Here is a 19253-nt window from a genome sequence, read left to right as displayed (position 1 = left end):
GAGTCGCTCAGTCGCGTCCGACTCTTAGCGACCCCACGGACTGCGGCCCACCAGGCTCCTCCATCCATGGGATTTTCCAGACAAGAGTACTGGAGTGGGGTGCCATTGCCTTCTCCAACAATGGAATACTAAGCAGTCATAAAAAAAGATTGAAATAATGCCATTTGCAACACTGTGGCTGGACCTAGAGATTATCATACTAAGAAAGGTCAGAAAGAGAAAGACAAATACCATATAATATTACTTGTTTGTGGAATCTAAAATATGACACAAATGAATGTATCCAGGAAACAGAGACAGACTCACAGACATAGAGAACAGGCTCGCGGTTGCCATGGGGCTGGGGAGCAATGGCTTGTGAGTTTGGGATTAGCAGATGCAGACTATTATATAGAGAATGAATAAAGAATAAAGCCCTACTGTATAGCACAGGGAACTATATTCAGTATCCTGTAATAAACCATAATTGAAAACTATAAAAATATATATATATATATAAATATATACAGCTGAATTACTTTGCTGTATACCTGAAACTAATGCAACATTGTAAATTAACTACGCGTTTTGTGCATGTTAGTCACTCAGTGGTGTCCGACTCTGCGACCCCACGGACTGTAGCTGACCAGGCTTCTCTGTCCACGGAATTTAATAAAATTTTTTTTTAAAAAGAATGACTCAAAAAAATAAAAATAAAAAAGAATGACTCTTCTTTTTTGACTTCACTGTCTGGGTGCATGTGATTTCCTGAGATAAAGAACATTGAGAAAGGAGTAAATTTACCAAAAAAAAAAAAAAAAAAATCCTCAAGAGTTTCTTTTTAAAACTCTGAAACAAAGGTAATAAAGTACAGCCCCCTAGTCTCATAGACTTCACATTCTAGTATAAGGTCAATATGCTAAGTCTGAGGTGTCCGACAGACATTTAAGAGGAAATTTAAGTATGCAGCTGGAGATCCCGTTATTTCTGAAGTTCAGAAACATGTCTGGATTTGAAATGTGATGTGAAGAGTTGTCAGTATATAGCTGGTAGCTGGTGAAAAGTCAGTCCCAGAAGTGTGCTAGATTCGACTCACACCGGCTTGTGAGAACCAATTGTTAAATTTTCCAGAATTTTTAAAGCCAGTTGATTTCACTTGAAATTAGCAGATGGGTGTTTTTACACTATGAGAATTGGCAAATCCTACAAATCAGGTCCTGGGCAGTTATTAGCCTTTTATCAGCACAATCCTACTTCTGACTAGTTCTGATGTTCTCCAAAAAGGAAGAGGCCAGCATCCTCTGAGGAGTAAAGATAAGATGTAGAAGGTTTGAGAATGGAGAACGTGTGTGAAATAATCATTTTAGAGAGTGAGAAAGTGAATCTAGCCAGTCAATGGTGGAGGAGTAATAGACATAGAGCCTGTTTCAGGTTGGTAGTGTGGTTCAGACTTCTGAGCACTCCTCTAACAACATTCTACTGCTTGGGTGCAAGCTTGGTGTAATGCCATAGTTGAGTTGAATGAATTAGAGTTTAATGAGTTGAGTTTAATGAGGTTTTGCTGATAGGTACCACCAGGGTTTGTAGTGAATCAGGCACTCTGCCAACTACTGTGAGGAATACAAAAGGGAAAGCAACATGATCCTACCCTCCAGGAACTTAGTCTATCGGAGAAACAAGATACAGATGCCAAGGGGGGGAAATTCCGGACAGTTGAGAAAGTAAATGTAGAGAGTAACAGAACTGTGAGGAAAGCTTGTTGATAATGAACAAGAAATGAAGTCAACGACTTTCTTAATATTTGGTAGTGAAAAAGGAAAACTGGACAGGTGATCATAGCTAAAGGGAGGATTTTCCAACCTAGGGGAAATCTATTGATGTTTGAAGAAGCAAAGCGAGCGGAACAGACTCAAGATGCTGGAGATACCTTGGGAAAGACAAGGGAAGCACTTCCTTCCGTGCGCAAAGCATAGGCTGGGGATTCAGTACAACTTGGGATACAGGCAGGGAGGATAGAAATTAGACTTAAAGAATTCCCAGATGTCAGAGGTATAAGAGGTTGTAATTGTTGGAGGAGAGAAATCTCATTGCACACCACAGTGTGTCTGGCCGGACTGGACTTCGTCCTTCCATCCTTCCCTCTTACCTTTCGGGTCCGTTTCGGTCCAGATTGCTTTTTCTTTTGGTCTTTAGGCATCAACCTGGGAAACCTGAAAGAGTTAGTCATACATATCAAACTATTGTTAATCACCAAGGCACCGTCTGCTCCCCAAAACACTACAAATAAACTGTAATCTTCTTTCCACCAGCAGAGGGGGTATAGCTCAGGGGTAGAGCATTTGACTGCAGATCAAGAGGTCCCCGGTTCAAATCCGGGTGCCCCCTTGCGTCCTCACTTTTAAACCCTTATCCACTTCAACATGATAGGTAGCAAATATTTGGTCATTTGTCAGTGTTTTCTGGGAATACGAAACTGGTCTACAGACATCTGTGGATTTCACATTCTAAAAAGGTCAACACCCAAATAAAGGAATTTCCGGTCCACCCAACGGGTTCCAATCTGAGTTTGGAAGTTGAATTCTTCCACGTCTGCCTGTGAGACCCTTTCCACATAGGGAAAAAAAATTTACTTCGCACTTCCTTACCTGTTTCATTCTTGTCCATTCATGTGTACAGCTTTCCAGAGGCTACATGATGTCACAACAGACTAAATGTGGAAACATGAAAATCCAGATGTCTTTCATTTAGCCAGATATCAAAGAAATTTCTAAAGGAACGTAAAGTGAAGCCACTCGTCTCATTATTTTTAAAATTTAAGTACAATTGTTTTTAAGCATATGTATTTTCTCAGCATTCAAAAAATGAAAAGCATGGCATCCGATGGCAAATTCTTCATGGCAAATAGATGGGGAAACAATGGAAACAGTGACAGACTTTATTTTCTTGGGCTCCAAAATCACTGCAGATGGTGACTGCAGCCACCAAATTAAAAGACACTTTTTCCTTGGAAGAAAAACTGTGACAAACCTAGACAGCATATTCAAAAGCAGAGACATTACTCTTCCAACAAAGGTCTGTCTAGTCAAAGCTGTGGTTTTCCAGTAGTCATGTATGGATATGAGAGTTGGACTATAAATACAGCTGAGCGCGCTTTTGAACTGTGGTGTTAGAGAAGACTCTTGAGAGTCCCTTGGACTGCAAGGAGATCCAACCAGGCAGTCCTAAAGGAAATCAGTCCTGAGTATTCATTGGAAGGACTGATGCTGAAGCTGAAGCTACAAATATTTTGGCCACCTGACTCATTGGAAAAGACCCTGATGCTGGGAAAGATTGAAGGCAGGAGGAGAAGGGGACGACAGAGGATGAGATGGTTGGATGGTATCATGGACGCAATGGACATGAGTTTGAGTAGGCTCCAGGAATTGGTGATGGACAGGGAAGCCTGGCATGCTGCAGTCCATGGGGTTGCCAAGAATCGGACATGACTAAACAACTGAACTTAACTGATTTTAACAGGTAATGGATCATCTTAAATATTTCACAATTTAAATTTCTAATCTGGTGACTGTCAGTAGATAGATATAATTATACAAACAAAACCTTTTTGGAGTCCTCAGTAATTTAAGAATGTAAAGGATATTCAGATGAAAATATTTGAGAACCAATGCTCTAAGTAACCAACCAAGACAACTGGCAGAATAGCAAATAATACAGGCAGAAAAGCAAAATTTCTGGAAAAATTGATTTTGGTTTTGGATGTGTTAATCTGAAGTGCCTGTGGAGGTGTCCCTATCACTGTTTCCATATACTAGCTAGAGCTAAGCAGAAATGTCTTAGGCTGAGATACAGAATTGGGAGTATAGGCTGAGATACAGAATTGGGAGTACTCTTGCCTGGAAAATCCCGTGGACAGAGAAGCATGGAAGCCTGCAGTCCATGGGGTAGTGAAGAGTCGGGCACGACTGAGCGAATTCACTTTCACTTTTCACTTTCATGCATTGGAGAAGGAAATGGCAACCCACTCCAGTGTTCTTGCCTGGAGAATCCCAGGGTCAGGGGAGCCTGGTGGGCTGCCGTCTATGGGGTCACACAGAGTCAGACATGACTGAAATGACTTAGAAGCGGCAGCAGCTTATTGATAGTAATGGAAGGTATTGGGTGGTGTGATAACTCAGAGAAATATACTGAGAAGGGGCAATGAGTAAGGAGAGAGAAATATAGCATAGTGGCTTAGAGCCTGTACTTTGGAATCAGTCAGATTCAGGACACCATTCCATCTCTACCTTTCATGATTTGTTTGATCTTGGACAAAAACACTTAACCTTTCTATTTCCTAGTTTCCTCATCTGTAAAATGAGATTAATAATACCTAAGTCACACGGTTGTGGGGAGGATTCAAGAAGTCACATTCCTATAAAATGGTTAACTCAATGATTAGTATTTAAGAACACTCCATAAATAGTAACTTCTATTATTACTAGCATCTTGGAAACCGTAGGTGAAGAGGGTTAAGAAGATGGGACCGGTCCCAGTGTGCAACAATGTGAGGTCAAGTAAGATAAAGACTGAGGAGTGTCCTTGGATTGCGGAAAGAGTAGGTCACGGGGACGTTCTAGTATAATTTATCAGTATACATAATTTGTAGTATAATTTCAGTCATATAGTGAGGAAATAAACTAGATTACAGGGGTTCAAGGAATGTGTGCACTCAGGAAGTAAAGAAATAGAGACAGATCATTTTGCAGCTCTGATTTTTATGGACCAATGAAACTATCCCAGAGATGGCGGTGTTGAGGTGGTGAAAAGTTGATGTAGGATGTAAAGGAACATTTTTAACAACAAAAAGGATGAAGACGATAATCCTTTAAATTGAGCAAATGTAGCTTTATGAGAAACACAGTATTTTCCAAATATTTCTAATTTTGCCATAGAAGACTGAAAATTCCTTCATGCCAGGATGCTGACATATGGAAACCATTGAGGTAGACTTCATTTGTTCAGCAATCATTTGCCACGTATTTATTGAGTCAGGCCCTATGCTGAATGCTGGGGATATACTGTTGAACAACAACAAAAAAACATGAACTCAGCTTTTACTGGAACGTATAGACTAACTGTGGGGGTGGGAAGTCATTCAACAAAGTCATGAAATACATATTTAAGAACTGAAATAAATAGTATGATGGAAAAATACCTCTTAAGAGAAGTCAGAGTAAAATTTCTCTAAGAAAAAGATATTTAAGCTGAGATCTGTAAAAATCAATAGATGTAAAAATGTAACACTTTACATGGTGTAAAAATACACAATGAGGGTAGTCAGGCTAGAGTATGCCAAGCATGTGTGAGGCTTATGGCTATTCAGGAGCATATATGGTATCTGGGACAAAAAGGCCAACTCCGCAGAGTGAGAGAGAACATGGTGCAAGATGAGGTTAGGAGGTAGAACAATGCTAGATCAGGGCCCAGTAGGCCATGATATGGATTTTAACTTTCATTCTGAGAGTACAGAAACCACTGGAGGATTTTCAGGAGAGTGACATAGTAATATTTACATTCTGAAAAATTATTTCTGGCCATTATATGAAGACTGAGTGGATGGATGAGGGAGAAATAGAGGCCAAGAGACCTATTGTGGAGCTTCAGTAGTTTAGGCAAGAGATGGAGGTGGCTTGGACCAGAGTGTTAGTAGAGGAGATAGAAGTGGATAGACTTCAGAGACACTGAGAAGGCAGACTGAAAAAACTTGGGCAGGAATCCCAGAGGCACACCTATGGTGGTTCCATTTATCAAGAGAGGCAAAAATGATAATGAAACCATATACTCAGAAACACATGGAATTCGGCTAAGTGGAGAGAGAGAAACTGGTAGCTAGAGAAACTGGCAGGAGCAAGTGAAGGATTTAAGAGTGAGAAGGATGATTTATAAATGGATAGATTTAGAGACCTCTTAATGTTGAAGTGCTCCAGAGGTTAGCCCATGATCTCTTTTATTTACACTTTCTTCTTTTTGAATTCATCCACTATCATGGCTTTACTTATATGCTGACAACTCCCAAATTTCTATCTCCCTCTTTCTGGAACTCCAGGCTAATACGTCCAACCTGCTATTGAAATTTCTCTCTTTTGGTCTAACAGACATCTAACTCAACATCTTCAAAACTGAACTGCTATTCTTACCCCCAAAGCTGTTCCTCTCACAGCTTTCCCCATCTCAGTTGATGGCAACTTGCTCAGACCTCAAGCTTTGGAAACATTTTCTCCTCTTTCTCTTCATCCCACATTTTGTTGGCTCTATCTCCAAACATATCCAGAATCTGATCACATTACAGTACTTCTACTGCTACCATTCTGGTCCAAACCACCACCATTTTTCTTTTGAGTTATTGCAAGAGCTTCCCAAATAGGTCTTCTTACTTGTATCTTTGTGTTCCCTCCCACAGTCTAGTCTCAATTAGAGTGATCCTTCTGACATATTAGTCAAATCATTTCCCTCCTCTGCTTACAACTTAATGATTTCCAATTCAGTCTGTAAATGTCAAAGTCCACAGTGATGTACAGAGCCCTACATGATCCAGTTCCATTACTTCTGACCTTCATTCTATTGCTTTTCACTTCACTTACTCTGTCCAGTCATTCCTGGCTTCCTTGCTGGTCCTCACATTGTTCAGGCACAATCCCACCTTAGAGTCTTTCATTGGTTGAGGACTCTGTCTGGACTGCTCTTCTTAGACAATCAAATTGCTAACGCCCTCATCTCAAAATCTTTGCCCTAATGTCAACTTCTTCCATAAAGCCCACACTGACCATTCTATTTTGAACTGCAATTTGCCCCTCTTCCCACTTCCAGATTCTTACTTTTTTTCTACTTTTGTTTTCATAGTATTTATCAGCATCTAACATACTATATGCTGCCATTATTACGTCTAAGGATTCGCTCAGTCGTGTCCGACTCTTTGCGTTCCCGTGGACTGTAGCCCACCAGGCTCCTCCGTCCATGGGATTCTCCAGGCAAGAGTACTGGAGTGGGTTGCCATTTCCTTTTCCAATTACGTCTATGGTTCTGTATCTAATACCCACCTTCATCACCACCCTGACTGGATGTAACTTTCATAAGGGCAAGAATGATTTGTTTTGTTCTGACGTAGTCTAGCCTGTGCCCAGGATAGAATCTGGAATCAGTAGTCTTTTAATATTTGAATGAATGCATCGACAGGAAGAAGCCTGAAGAATGGGAAAGCCTGAGGCAGTGAAAAGAATGATGAATATAGCAAGACATAGAAAATACAAGTGGGGTTGGGACCAAGCACACACAATATGGAGTTATCTGTAGCCCTATAATGGCACCTCTCAGTTGTATCACAGCCTAATGAAACCATTTCCAGCTCTTTAGCCCTTGCCCTCAACGCCCGTGCGTTCTCTGGGGCCATTTAATCATTTCTGAATCTCTAGTGTCCATCTAAGTCCCTGGCACATAGTGTTCAGAAAAGGGGTCCGATCAATTAAACCAATGTTTCTGTGTCCCAAACAACTACTCCCAAGCTCCTATTGAAAGTACTCTGGGGTATCATTCATTCCGCAGCCTTCAACCCCCAACACCGCTCACTTTGTATCGCGAGCTCTAGGTGACGTCCCGCATTTATTACGTAATAAGACAGCGCCCTGGGGAAAGAGGCGGATTGAGCAAACTCCGGGTCACGTGCCAAGATTGGGCGGGGCGTCGGAGTTCATATCCCAGTGTCCTTTGTATCTACTTCCTTTTTGTCCCTTTCCGGCCTTCAAGATGTCGAAGCGAGGTGAGCTTTTGACTTTGGAAGATCCTTCGCCATCTGTTGCGCTGTGGCAGCTGGCCTTGCCGGCAGCGGCGGCCGTGGGCAGCTGGGGCGATTTGCTATGCGCGAGGCCCGAGAGGGCTTGGAGGGTTCATCGGGAGAGCACCGGGAGAGCCCCTGAAAGTGACGGGGGCCGGCTGGAGGGTTGAGTTGGCAGGATCCAGTCGTGACTCTAGGTCGAACTCTGCGGGTTCACTCCGCGTCACCGCTGCAGTAACGGGATTGGAGTTGGACTGACTTAAGCCCCAGTGTGGGCGCCTTGTGCAGTCTCCCACCCTGCAGGAAGAATTGAGTGGTGCAAAAGTTGGATCGAGAATTGAGTCTTCCGGGCCAGTTAATCTCAGTCTAATGTCGTCGTAGTGAGGACTTGGCTGTTGGCCTTGAGAACTGTGTGGCACATGGGGCAGGGAGTGTGTGGATTCCTAAAGAGAACGAATCTACAGTGTGCCGTTTCCCAAAGCATACGCGAGTGAACTTCTACTTTAAGCATGTGAAAGGGACTTCGAACCGTGACTGGGCAGTGACCTCCTGTTTCCCTTCCTACTTACAGGACGTGGTGGGTCCTCTGGTGCGAAATTCCGGATTTCCTTGGGTCTTCCGGTTGGAGCCGTGATTAACTGTGCTGACAACACAGGTGAGACCTTCGGCTGCCCCCTGCCATACTCACCCTTTTAAAAGCACTCAGTGGGCCTTTTGCTGATGACCCGCTGAGCCGTCAAGAAAGGGCAGAGTGAAAACACCGCTTTTGGGTGAAGCGGCAGCTTGTTGTGTTGTTTTGCTTCAATCGGTGGTGTGACAGGGTGTTCCACCTAGTGGGGACTATCTGCTTGGGAGTGTAAGTGGAGGAGGTGGTGTTGGAAAATAGCAGCACTGCCTGATTGGCCTTCAAAAGTAGTCTCCATGTTTGTTTACATTCTTTTATAGGAGCCAAAAATCTATATATCATCTCTGTGAAGGGGATCAAGGGACGATTGAATAGACTTCCTGCTGCTGGTGTGGGTGACATGGTGATGGCCACAGTCAAGAAAGGCAAACCAGAGCTCAGAAAGAAGGGTGAGTAGAGAGATGGAATTCTCCTTTTGGTCTATGGACAGTTGAAAGATTTCTCTCATTATTGGAAAAATGGAACAGTAATTTTGCCATTCTCAGGGCCTCTTAAAGCTTGATCTAGTTAACAGTAGTTAACAGACTTGTCTCACATACCTACACTAAAGAGCCATGTCCTACTGGGATTTACAGTCCATCCACACATGATTCCTTCTCAAGCTGTCTCCTTTTAGTTCTTGTTTTTTTGTTTCAACTTATATTCCTTCCTTTGTGCCTCCGATTCTTGCTGTGTCCCCTATCTGGAATATTCTAATTCTAGTCGTCGTCTGCTCATTTCCTTCTTGACACCTCTCCTTACCCCATTCTCTCCCCTTTCCCAAATAACCTTGAATCCAGGTGGTAATTTTTGTATGTGACATTTAGGGTTGTCTCTTCTGTGAGAGCAGATAATTGTCTTTAGTTAGTTGCTGATTACTTGGCTACAGACTAGGTGGTACCAGATGAGAGTTAAGCCTTAAGACCTGAATCACCCCAGGCAAGTTTCTTTTCAGGAACTAATTTGAAAGGGAGTGATGATACATATGGCAAAGGAAATGGCAGCCCACTCCAGTATTCTTGCCTGGAAAATTCTGTGGACGGTGGAGCCTTGTAGGCTGCTGTCCATGGGGTCGCAAAGAGTTGGACACGACTGAGCAACTTAACTTTTCACTTTCTAATGATACATAGATAAGATTAACTCAGAGTTGCGACTGAACAAAAAGTTCAGTATGGTTACTTCTAAATCTCTTCTGATAGAAACTGAAACCTGAGGCTGCTCATTGCCTAATTGTGGACCACCCCAAAAAGTTTTCCCACTACATGTATGGATTAGGGGTTGGGGCTGAGACAGTGCTGAATTGTCTGCCTTTACAGCTTCTGATATTCAATGCACTGACTTTCTAGCTCTGTTGACCTTCAGTATGCACTTGGGGACTTGATAGGCAAGGAATAACCATTGCAGTTAAGCACTGATAAAGCAGTGTGTTGATCAGGGTTAGCATGCAACTGGACAGGCTGTCCTCCTAGAACACGTGCTGGGTCTGGTCTGTGGCCTGGGAACCTGTCAGGGAAGGGCAGAGCAGTTGTCCATCACTGTGGGTGAGATGGCAGCAGGGCATGCTGTCTGTCTCAATCAGTTGTGGGACAGACCAGAACACTTCTTGTTTTAAAGCTAGGTCTGACTTTCCAACTCTATTACTTTATTCTTCGGGCCTTGTTTCTTCTAAATGATACTGTTAGCCCTTGAACAGCATGGGTTTGAACTGCACGGGTGCACTTAAACACAGATTTTTTTCCCACTAAATATATATTACTGTCACACAACCTGAGGTTGAATCAGCAGATACAGAGGGTCAACTAAAAGTTACAGGTGGGTTTTAGACTACACATTATAACACGCAGAAATGTGAGAAAGGACAGGACTGGAAATCCAGAATCCTGAATTCATATGACCTTATTTATTAGATTCATTTGTGAGAATTGCTAAATACATAAGCGTCCAATGGAGAGTCTCAGTCAGCATTACCTGTCACTCAGTGTGTATCCCATTGTTAAAAATTCAAAAGACTGTCTGAACATAGTACTTGCTTCAAGGATAGCCTAAAAAATCCCCTATTTCCAGTCTCATCTTAAAATATGGGGCTTCCCTGGTAGCTCAGTCGGTAAAGAATCTGCCTGCAGGGCAGGACACCCCGGTTTGATCCCTGGGTCAGGAAGATTCCCTGGTGAAGGAAATGGCAACCCACGCCAGTATTCTTGCCTGGAAAGTCCTATGGACAGAGGAATCTGTTCGGCTACAGTCAGGGTCGCACAAGTAGGACACAACTTAGCGACTAAACCACCACATCTTACATATAGAAATTTTAACTATTATCCCTAGTTTGCAAGAGGAAAGCTTAAATATCATAAGATTGCATGACCTGTTCAAGGTCTCCAAACTACTGTCAGTCAAGATTTGAATTCAGGTCTGTCTGACTCTAGTAAGTGAAGTCAATGCTTTAAATATCTGGGAAATATTCACTTTAGAGCAGGTAGGTTTTAAAAAGTTACTTATGACCCTGGAAAGCAGTTTCTCAAAAAGTTAAACCTAGAGTTAATTAAATAAGAAATACAAGTTGAATTTCTGTTAAGCAACTCTTAGGCCTCCAAGAGATAATCATTTTTTTGTATTTTGTTGTATGTTCTATCTTCCATTGTAAGTAAGACCATTTCCTTCCCATAACTCATTCTTGCTTCACAGATGATTGTCTTGGATATAAAAAATTATAGAAATGTATAATCATTTAAAGTGATTGTGTTCTGTGCATGTGCCCTGAGATATTTAGGTTAATTCCAAGGTTGCCTATTAAAACATGTACCTTGCAGTTAAAATGGCATAAAGTGCTAATTTTATATCAAAGTTTGTACTTGGAGGTCCTGATAGAAATGAGGATGGAATATTGTGTAATGAGGAGTTACTAGCTTGGCCTCTCTAGTATGAGGAAGGTCCGTTTCTCAATACTATGACATTGGGATCTTAACAGTACCTACCTCTTGGGTGAAGTAGGGAAATGTATAGAATGTGCTTAACAAGTTTCCTGTTGGTATGTTGCTGATCTGTACTCCCAGAGTACAGATTCATGCTTGTAAGGAAATGCTTATAGTTTGAACTTAGAAGTAAGGTCTTTCCTTAAGGGGTGATGGATATTTATTCTCTTTTGCACTTGATTTTAGGAAATGTAAAAGCTAATGAGGACGCATTCTGTCCAAATGGGGAATGTTGGGAAGCTAGACAAGGTGTAAACCGCTTTTCTCATGGTGACATTGGTACTTGACAGGTTTAATGACAACTGTTTTTTTTCCCCTCGCAGTACATCCAGCGGTGGTAATTCGACAACGAAAGTCATACCGGAGAAAAGATGGTGTGTTTCTTTACTTTGAAGATAATGCAGGGGTCATAGTAAACAATAAAGGCGAGATGAAAGGTAAGAAAGAATCCATGTCTTTGTTCAGCTTTTGAGATTTGATGATTCAACTCAAGAAGTGTGCAAGGAAAGGACCCTTTGAGCTTGTGTCGCTTCATTCTTTTATGCAGGTTCCGCCATCACAGGACCAGTTGCAAAGGAATGTGCAGACTTGTGGCCCAGGATTGCATCCAACGCTGGCAGCATTGCATGATTCTTTGGTGTATTTGTAAAAAAAATAAAAATTATTTGCTCCCAATGCTTGCCCTCCTGTTTGTTTCTACATGTTACTCTTGATACCACCTAATCCTTACCTGAATTTTTTAGTTCTTAAATTATAGATGATATATACTGTTTGTTAGCCCAGGTAACTGCCCTGCAATTAGAAAGCTATTTGAGATAAGGTAGAATGTATGGTCAGATCCTGGACACTCATGGACTTCAAGGAATGATGTGAATAGGGACACCCTTTGGGGTACACACGTATATAATGTGCACTTTGCAGTTACAGGTTTTCTTTGGGTAAATTGGTACATGAATGCATTTATATTTATAAAACCTAACACGTGGTAATTGTTCTCATGAAAGATGACTAAGTTGTTAATATCTACAAGTCTTTTTTTTTTTTTTGCTATCAAAACTATTTCGACAGCATACATCTTCCAAACCCTAGCTTGAGAATAAAAGATGATAGAATGTTAACACAGCAGGCTAATACCCTTTTTCCTCCCCCAAGCCATGAGAGTTGATTTAGGTAACATTCATGGAGAAGGCAGTGGTAACCCACTCCAGTACTCTTGCCTGGAAAATCCCATGGACGGAGGACCTTGGTAGGCTGCAGTCCATGAGGTCACGAAGAGTCAGACACGGCTGAGACTTCACCTTCATGCATTGGAGAAGGAAATGGCAACCCACTGCAGTGTTCTTGCCTGGAGAATCCCAGGGACGGGGAAGCCTGGTGGGCTGCTGTCTATGGGGTCGCACAGAGTCGGACATGACTGAAGCAACTTAGCAGCAGCAGCAGGGCTTGAGAAATGAGCGCTCGGCTGGTTTGGATCAGTAGTCTGGCCTAAAGATGTTGGAAGAGGATTTTTACACTAGTTTGTGTTCATGTATCTAGCAGAGTTTGTACAGTAGATCTGTCTCCCCTACCCCATCCTCCAGACTGGTGAATTTCAAGTGTTTAATGTGACATGAAGCCCCCAGGTACTCCCAAGAAACTGACTGCCAATACAGGAGATCAGGGTGGGGAAGATTCCCTTGGAGGAGGAAATGGCAACCCACTCCAATATTGTTTGGAAAATTCCATGGACACAGGAGCCTGACGGGCCACAGTCCATGGGGTTGCAGAGAGCCAAGACATGACAGTGTCAAAAGCTATAGACTTCTATGATTTCACATTTGACTTAATGTAAGACTTGCCTATCCTAGTATAAAAAGATTAAACATGCTAAGTTGATACATCAGGACCATTGATTATGTACAAGTATGTGGTGGGTTAGTTGGGAAGTGATGTCCGAATCTTAGGACCCCATGGACTGTATCCTGCCAGGCTTTGTCCATGGGATTCTCCAGGCAAGAATACCGGAGCTGGTTGCCATTTCCTTCTCCAAGGGATCTTCCTGACCCAGGGATCGAATCCTGGTTTCCTTCACTGCAGGCTGATTCTTTACCAACTCAGCTAAACAGGTATAATGCAAACTTTTTCTAATTAATACATGTGCTTTTGTACAATAAACAGGCTTCCCTTGTAGCTCACTGGGTAAAAATCTGCCTGCAATGCAGGAGACCCAGGTTCTACCCTGGGTTGGGAAGATCTCCTGGAGAAAGAAATGGCAACCCACTCCAGTATTCTTGCCTGGAGAATCCCATGGACAGAGGAGCTTGGCAAGATACAGTCCGCGGGGGTTACAGCAGTCAGACCTGACTTAGCAATGAAACAATCACCACAATAAACTGGTAACATAAAAGAATTCCTGAATTTGTTGCCTCATTTGTGAATAGCACCTCAGTTCATAGGAGCAGAGGAATTTCTAAAGGCCCTTTGTAAAGCATCTATATAAAGGGAAATTGGGGAAGTAAACTAGAAAGAAAAATCCCTTTAACAATAATTGGAGAAAATGATTGTTCATGTTTTGCTATATCCTATTATATACACAAAATTAACCAGAGGGGAAAAGTATGGTAATATGTGTCAACTTACTGTTTTGATGGGTTTTTTAATTTATCAGGAGGAGATATATTAGCTGATGAATTGGGTAGGGAGGGGAGAAGTGATTTAAGTGGATATACTGGAAGTCAGGAGGTAAGTTCTGGTTCTGGATCTGCCACTAAATGAATTAGGAAATATCCCAACATTGCCGAACTTCAACTTCAGTTCAGTTGCTCAGTCATGTCCGACTCTGTGACCCCATGAATCGCAGCATGCCAGGCCTCCCTGTCCATCACCAACTCCCAGAGTTTACCCAAACTCATGTCCATCGATGATCCAGCCATCTCATCCTCTGTCATCCCCTTCTCCTCCCGCCCCCAATCCCTCCCAGCATCAGGGTCTTTTCCAATGAGTCAACTCTTCCCATGAGGTGGCCAAAGTATTGGAGTTTCAGCTTCAACATCAGTCCTTCCAATGAACACCCAGGACTGATCTCCTTTAGGATGGACTGGTTGGATCTCCTTGCAGTCCAAGGGACTCTCAAGAGTCTTCTCCAACACCACAGTTCAAAAGCATCAATTCTTTGGTGCTCAGCTTTCTTTATAGTCTGACTCTCACATCCATACATGACCACTGGAAAAACCATAGCCTTGACTAGACAGACCTTTGTTGGCAAAGTAATGTCTCTGCTTTTGAATATGCTATCTAGGTTGGTCATAACTTTCCTTCCAAGGAGTAAGCATCTTTTAATTTCATGGTTGCAGTCACCATCTGCAGTGATTTTGGAGCCCAGAAAAATAAAGTCTGACACTGTTTCCACTGTTTCCCCATCTATTTGCCATGAAGTGATGGGACCGGATGCCATGATCTTAGTTTTCTGAATGTTGAGCTTTAAGCCAACTTTTTCACTCTCCTCTTTCACTTTCATCAAGAGGCTTTTTAGTTCCTCTTCACTTTCTACCATAAGGGTGGTGTCAACCTACTGTTCTGTAAAATTCGAGTTGGAAGTAGATGCTGTCTGAACTGATCCATTCAGGGTTCAGGCTTTTCAAAGGAACTGGGTTTGGTAAATGTATATAACAACGTGGGAGCAGAGAACCTTGCTCTTAAAAGGAGCACGGGGAGTTGGGACCGACTGCGCTCACAGCCACATTCAGTCATCCCCCTTCTCTTCAATCTCTGAATCCTCTTGCATAGTTCCCTCCTAGACATCCCTCACCTCGGGACCATGCAAGCAACTACCCCCACATCCCTGTGAGGCTACCCCGTAGGATGGGGACAATCGGGTTTGTGTCCCCTACTGTGACGCCTACGTGATGTTTAATTCCACGTCACAATGTGCCGGGGAGCCTCCACCTAGGACACTCCGCTTCTGCCAGAAAAGCCCTCGGAGGCTGCGGTGGTCTGAATGGCGCACCTTTGCGCGTGTCCTCTGCGGCGGGAGAAGGGGTTCATTCTGGATGGGGTGGCGGTGAGCACCATGGCCCGCTCCTACGAGCACCTGAGGCCCAAGCTCTGGTCGGCGATTCCGCCCTACAACGCGCAGCAGGACTGCCACTCCCGCCGGTACTTCCGGAGCCGCGTGGTTCCGCCGATCCTGCGGGAGACTGATCAGGTACCCGAGCCCCGCGTAGGACCCGGCTATCTGCGTCCGCAGAGCTTGGCCCAGGTGGCGGGCTGACTTCCCAGATCCGGGCGTCTCATGCCAGCGCCCTCACCACCACGGAGGCTGCCGGATTTGCACCCTCTCAGCTTTCTGGATGAAACTCCAGAATTGCTGGAGGCAGGAGACAGGTGTTGAGCACGAACTTACTGAGCTCACCTTCCATGCCTGAATTTGAGAATGATCTCATTTCAGATCTCTGCGAGCCTCTGCCAAAGAAATTGGGTTCGTTGTCCTTTTTGGCGTCACGGATTCACCCTTTGGGGTGATCTCACGCCGCAGATTCTCAAAGCCCGACCCCGCGAGGCCCACTAGGCGAGGTGCCCTCGGTCCGGTGACGTAATGCGACCTTCTTTGAACAGATTGAAAGGAAACCTCCCAACTTACCCAGCCCTCGCTTCTACTCAGTTGCACATCCCCCTTACAGGGATCAAAGATTCTGAGGCTATTACAGGCTGACGGCTCCAATTTTTTCAACCCTTTTGCTTCCAGTATTTGTGACTATTAATACATATCAGTGATACGGGGAGAGGAGGACTGAATGCGGGTTATTCTGTGAACACGTCTTGGAGTTTCAGTGGTCCCGGGTGGTTGTGTGCTCATGTGCGTTCGTTCGGTACAGGCACACGGACTCACATAGGTGTGTTCCATATTTGGGTGTGTTCACTGGCTACTCATGTAATATTTATAACACAAGGAAACAGAAAATGGGGGAAAACTCCAGAACTTAAAAGTTGAAAAATAATATGATGTACACACTTTTGAAACTTTCTATGTTCCATTTTGTAAGTTTTCTTTAGTCGTCACAACCACCGTTTGTGGTAGGTGGTATTTTCATTTAAATGAAGATCGTGTTTACTGAAATTTGCCAGACCCTTTATTTGAGGTCAGTTTATGTCTCACTTCAACCTCAAAGTACTGTTGAGGAAACTGAGCTCCAAAAAAGCTGTGTCTTTGACCTAAGGTCTTGTTAGGGGCAGAACTGGAATTAGAACCAGTTTTCCCTGATGTTTCAGACAGTAAAGAATCTGCCTGTGATGTGGGAGACCTGGGTTCAATCCCTGGGTTGGGAAGACCCCTGGAGAAGGGAATGGCTACCCCCCTCCAGTATTCTTACCTGGAGAATTTCATGGATAGAGGAGTCTGGCAGCCTACAGGCTGCTGCTGCTGCCTGCATCACTTCAGTCGTGTCTGACTCTGTGTGACCCCATAGACGGCAGCCTACCAGGCTCCCCCGTCCCTGGGATTCTCCAGGCAATAACACTGGAGTGGGTTGCCATTTCCTTCTCCAATGCATGAAAGTGAAAAGTGAAAGGGAAGTCTCTCAGTTGTGTCCAACTCTTCGAGACTCCATGGACTGCAGCCTACCAGGCTCCTCTGTCCATGGGATTTTCCAGGCAAGAGTACTGGAGTGGGGTGCCATTTCCTTCTCCAGGCTACAGGCTATGGGTTCCCAAAGAGTTGGATAGGACTGAGCGACTAACACTTATACTTTCTCTGGCATTAGACACTGAGCCTATAACTACCAAACTACAACGCATCTCACTGAAAGGCAATAGGTCACTAAGTATATTTAATCTGTCTGGCCCTTTTACCCCTGGGCTGTGACCTCTCCCTCCCCCAACAAGACAGGAGGCAGGGGTTGGACTGTGCTTTTATCGGCATCATGGCTGACAGTCTTCTGCATTTTCTCTCTCACTCTCAGGATCATGGCGGTACAGGAAGGGATGGTTGGATAGTGGATTATTTCCACATCTTCGGGCAAGGACAGAGATACCTCAACAGGAGAAACTGGGCAGGGGCAGGCAAGTGCCACCTCCCTTTCGAATCTCATCATGATCTCACCTGGGAAGAGTGGTGTGCCTTCCACAGTGAGAGAAACTGGGTCCTAAAGAGACCTGGAAGGGAAAGAGACCCAGCGACTGACTGCATCCTCCAGTTTTCTTCTCATGCATGAGCAGATTGTGTTACAGTGCTCCCTGATAGTTAGTTATTGAGCACCCACTGTATATCAGGTGCTTTTTATCCTCAGAATATCCTTAAGTTACAGCCAGGGAAATTGAGTTTTAGAGAGTTAAAATGATTTGTTAAGAAAGGTTGGAGTTCCATGGTAGCTCAGTGGTAAAGAATCTGCCTGCCGATACAGAAGATATGGGTTCAATCCCTGCTTTGGGAAGATCCCCTGGAGGAGGAAATGGCAAACCACTCCAGTATTTTTGCCTGGGAAATCCCATGGACAGAGGAGCCTGGCAGGCTATAGTCTATGGGGTCGCAAGAGTCAGACATGACTTAGCAATTACACCACCACCAACACCAAGAAGGGCTGAGCTGAGATTCAAATTACACTATTTCCAAGGGAAGCCTGTGTTCTCATTGCTCCCAGAGCAGACTGTGTCCTCCTCACTCTCCAGGCCCAATTTAGCAGCAGTAGGAAAAGTGAGCGTTGAGAGCTGTTTTTCTGGCAGGGTAAGCCCTCCTCCTACCCCACCTAGTCACATGATCCCTCGCACCATTGGCCAAATTGAGCTCATCTGTTTTCTCCAGATGGGTCAGATACAAGGGTGAAATCTTCTCAGTTCTCCAGGGTGCAAGGCAAGTTCAGCCGAGCCCAGAAGCTTCTGGCCCTTCTTCTCCCAGCACATATCATCCATGCTCCCTCTGCATGCTATCCCTAGTATGAGGATTGGTTTCCAGGATTCCATCTGTCTCTTCCACCTCATCCACCCTTGGCTCTTCAGGACTCAGGGTTCAGCAGGGACGTGGGAGCACAGTGACTATAACTGAGTGAGCCTCCTATGCCAGCCCAATGGGAGTAGGGAAAACAAGAAAGGGCTGAATATAGGCTCAGGCCTCTCTCTCTGTCCCCCAAGGGCATTCTCTCCAGCAAGTGACCGGGCATGACCACTATAATACCAATCTGAAAGCAATCCAGGGGTTCAATGGTCGGTTTGGCTATCGCCGGAACACTCCAGCCCTTCGCCACTGCCCATCTGTCTTTGGAGAGATCACCAGGTTCCCTCTCTTTTAACAGCAGCTCTTCTCTTCATGCTCCTCCACCTGAATTTCTAAAACAGATGTGTATATGAACTCTCAGTGTTATTTTATAATAAAACTTTTGTGTAAGTGCCTCAGTGTGCTGTTTCATCCCTGAGACTGGGGGAGGGGGAAAGCTAGTTTCTCCACCCTCAGCTTCTCTACCCTGTGGAGGAGGTGGGAGCGGAAAGTGCCCTTAAACTCTGTGTAAATAGATTGCCAGACTTGAGAGGAGAAGCCTCTGGCCTCCCCTATATAAGGAGGAAGCACACTACTTAAGCCCTCAGAAACCCTTTCCCAGGCATCAGGAGGGCCCAGGTCAGAAGCTACCTACTGTATCCATCAAGAACAGAGCAGGCAACGTGGCCACAGGGATTGTTGGTTGTCCTGAGGAGTTTCTGATTTTTCTGGATCATCCATCCAAAAGAACTGATGTTTTCCTCCTCCTTCCCACCCTCAACTCCTCACGAGGCAGGGGATGAACAGGGTGATATCTGGAGCTGAGGATCATGACACAGTAATATGGTGTTTGTGGAAGCTTTCTCTATCAATGCTATATCACTTTCCTTT

The 19253-nt window shown here is 44.1% G+C and overlaps 2 protein-coding genes and 2 non-coding genes across 4 annotated transcripts; all 4 read left to right on the top strand.

Moving 5' to 3' along the window:
- Nucleotides 1-2292: 2292 nt before the first annotated feature.
- Nucleotides 2293-2364, top strand: TRNAC-GCA (transfer RNA cysteine (anticodon GCA)). Its single transcript has one exon. It is a non-coding gene; the product is annotated as a tRNA-Cys (tRNA).
- A 5274-nt stretch (nucleotides 2365-7638) lies between these two features.
- On the top strand, nucleotides 7639-12094 carry RPL23 (ribosomal protein L23). The gene is made up of 5 exons (XM_019982392.2): nucleotides 7639-7771; nucleotides 8358-8441; nucleotides 8732-8860; nucleotides 11743-11856; nucleotides 11967-12094. The coding sequence occupies exons 1-5, from the start codon at nucleotides 7759-7761 to the stop codon at nucleotides 12047-12049; spliced, it is 423 nt and encodes a 140-aa protein (XP_019837951.1). The 5' UTR covers nucleotides 7639-7758; the 3' UTR covers nucleotides 12050-12094.
- LOC139177853 (small nucleolar RNA SNORA21) lies at nucleotides 8473-8608 on the top strand. The gene has a single exon (XR_011562319.1). It is a non-coding gene; the product is annotated as a small nucleolar RNA SNORA21 (small nucleolar RNA).
- A 2776-nt stretch (nucleotides 12095-14870) lies between the features above and the next one.
- On the top strand, nucleotides 14871-18793 carry SPMAP1 (sperm microtubule associated protein 1). The gene is made up of 3 exons (XM_019980701.2): nucleotides 14871-15602; nucleotides 17356-17455; nucleotides 18521-18793. Exons 1-3 carry the CDS (start codon nucleotides 15396-15398, stop codon nucleotides 18676-18678), a joined length of 465 nt encoding a protein of 154 aa, XP_019836260.1. The 5' UTR covers nucleotides 14871-15395; the 3' UTR covers nucleotides 18679-18793.
- Nucleotides 18794-19253: the final 460 nt, after the last annotated feature.

Source organism: Bos indicus, chromosome 19 (assembly GCF_029378745.1).
Source record: "Bos indicus isolate NIAB-ARS_2022 breed Sahiwal x Tharparkar chromosome 19, NIAB-ARS_B.indTharparkar_mat_pri_1.0, whole genome shotgun sequence".
In the NCBI taxonomy this organism is placed as follows: domain Eukaryota; kingdom Metazoa; phylum Chordata; class Mammalia; order Artiodactyla; family Bovidae; genus Bos; species Bos indicus.
Note: the sequence above shows the minus strand (reverse complement) of the source record. Positions and strands in the feature narration are given on the sequence as shown.

What these genes read in the sequence shown, in the direction of transcription:
- RPL23 (XM_019982392.2), top strand. An exon ending in TAACTGTGCTGACAACACAG is followed by an intron (nt 8,442 to 8,731) that starts GTGAGACCTTCG and finishes ATTCTTTTATAG; the next exon opens with GAGCCAAAAATCTATATATC. An exon ending in ACCAGAGCTCAGAAAGAAGG is followed by an intron (nt 8,861 to 11,742) that starts GTGAGTAGAGAG and finishes TTCCCCTCGCAG; the next exon opens with TACATCCAGCGGTGGTAATT.
- SPMAP1 (XM_019980701.2), top strand. Translation starts at nt 15,396, where the DNA reads ATGGCGCACCTTTGCGCGTGTCCTCTGCGGCGGGAGAAGGGGTTCATT. An exon ending in TCCTGCGGGAGACTGATCAG is followed by an intron (nt 15,603 to 17,355) that starts GTACCCGAGCCC and finishes TCTCACTCTCAG; the next exon opens with GATCATGGCGGTACAGGAAG. An exon ending in GAGAAACTGGGCAGGGGCAG is followed by an intron (nt 17,456 to 18,520) that starts GCAAGTGCCACC and finishes CTGTCCCCCAAG; the next exon opens with GGCATTCTCTCCAGCAAGTG.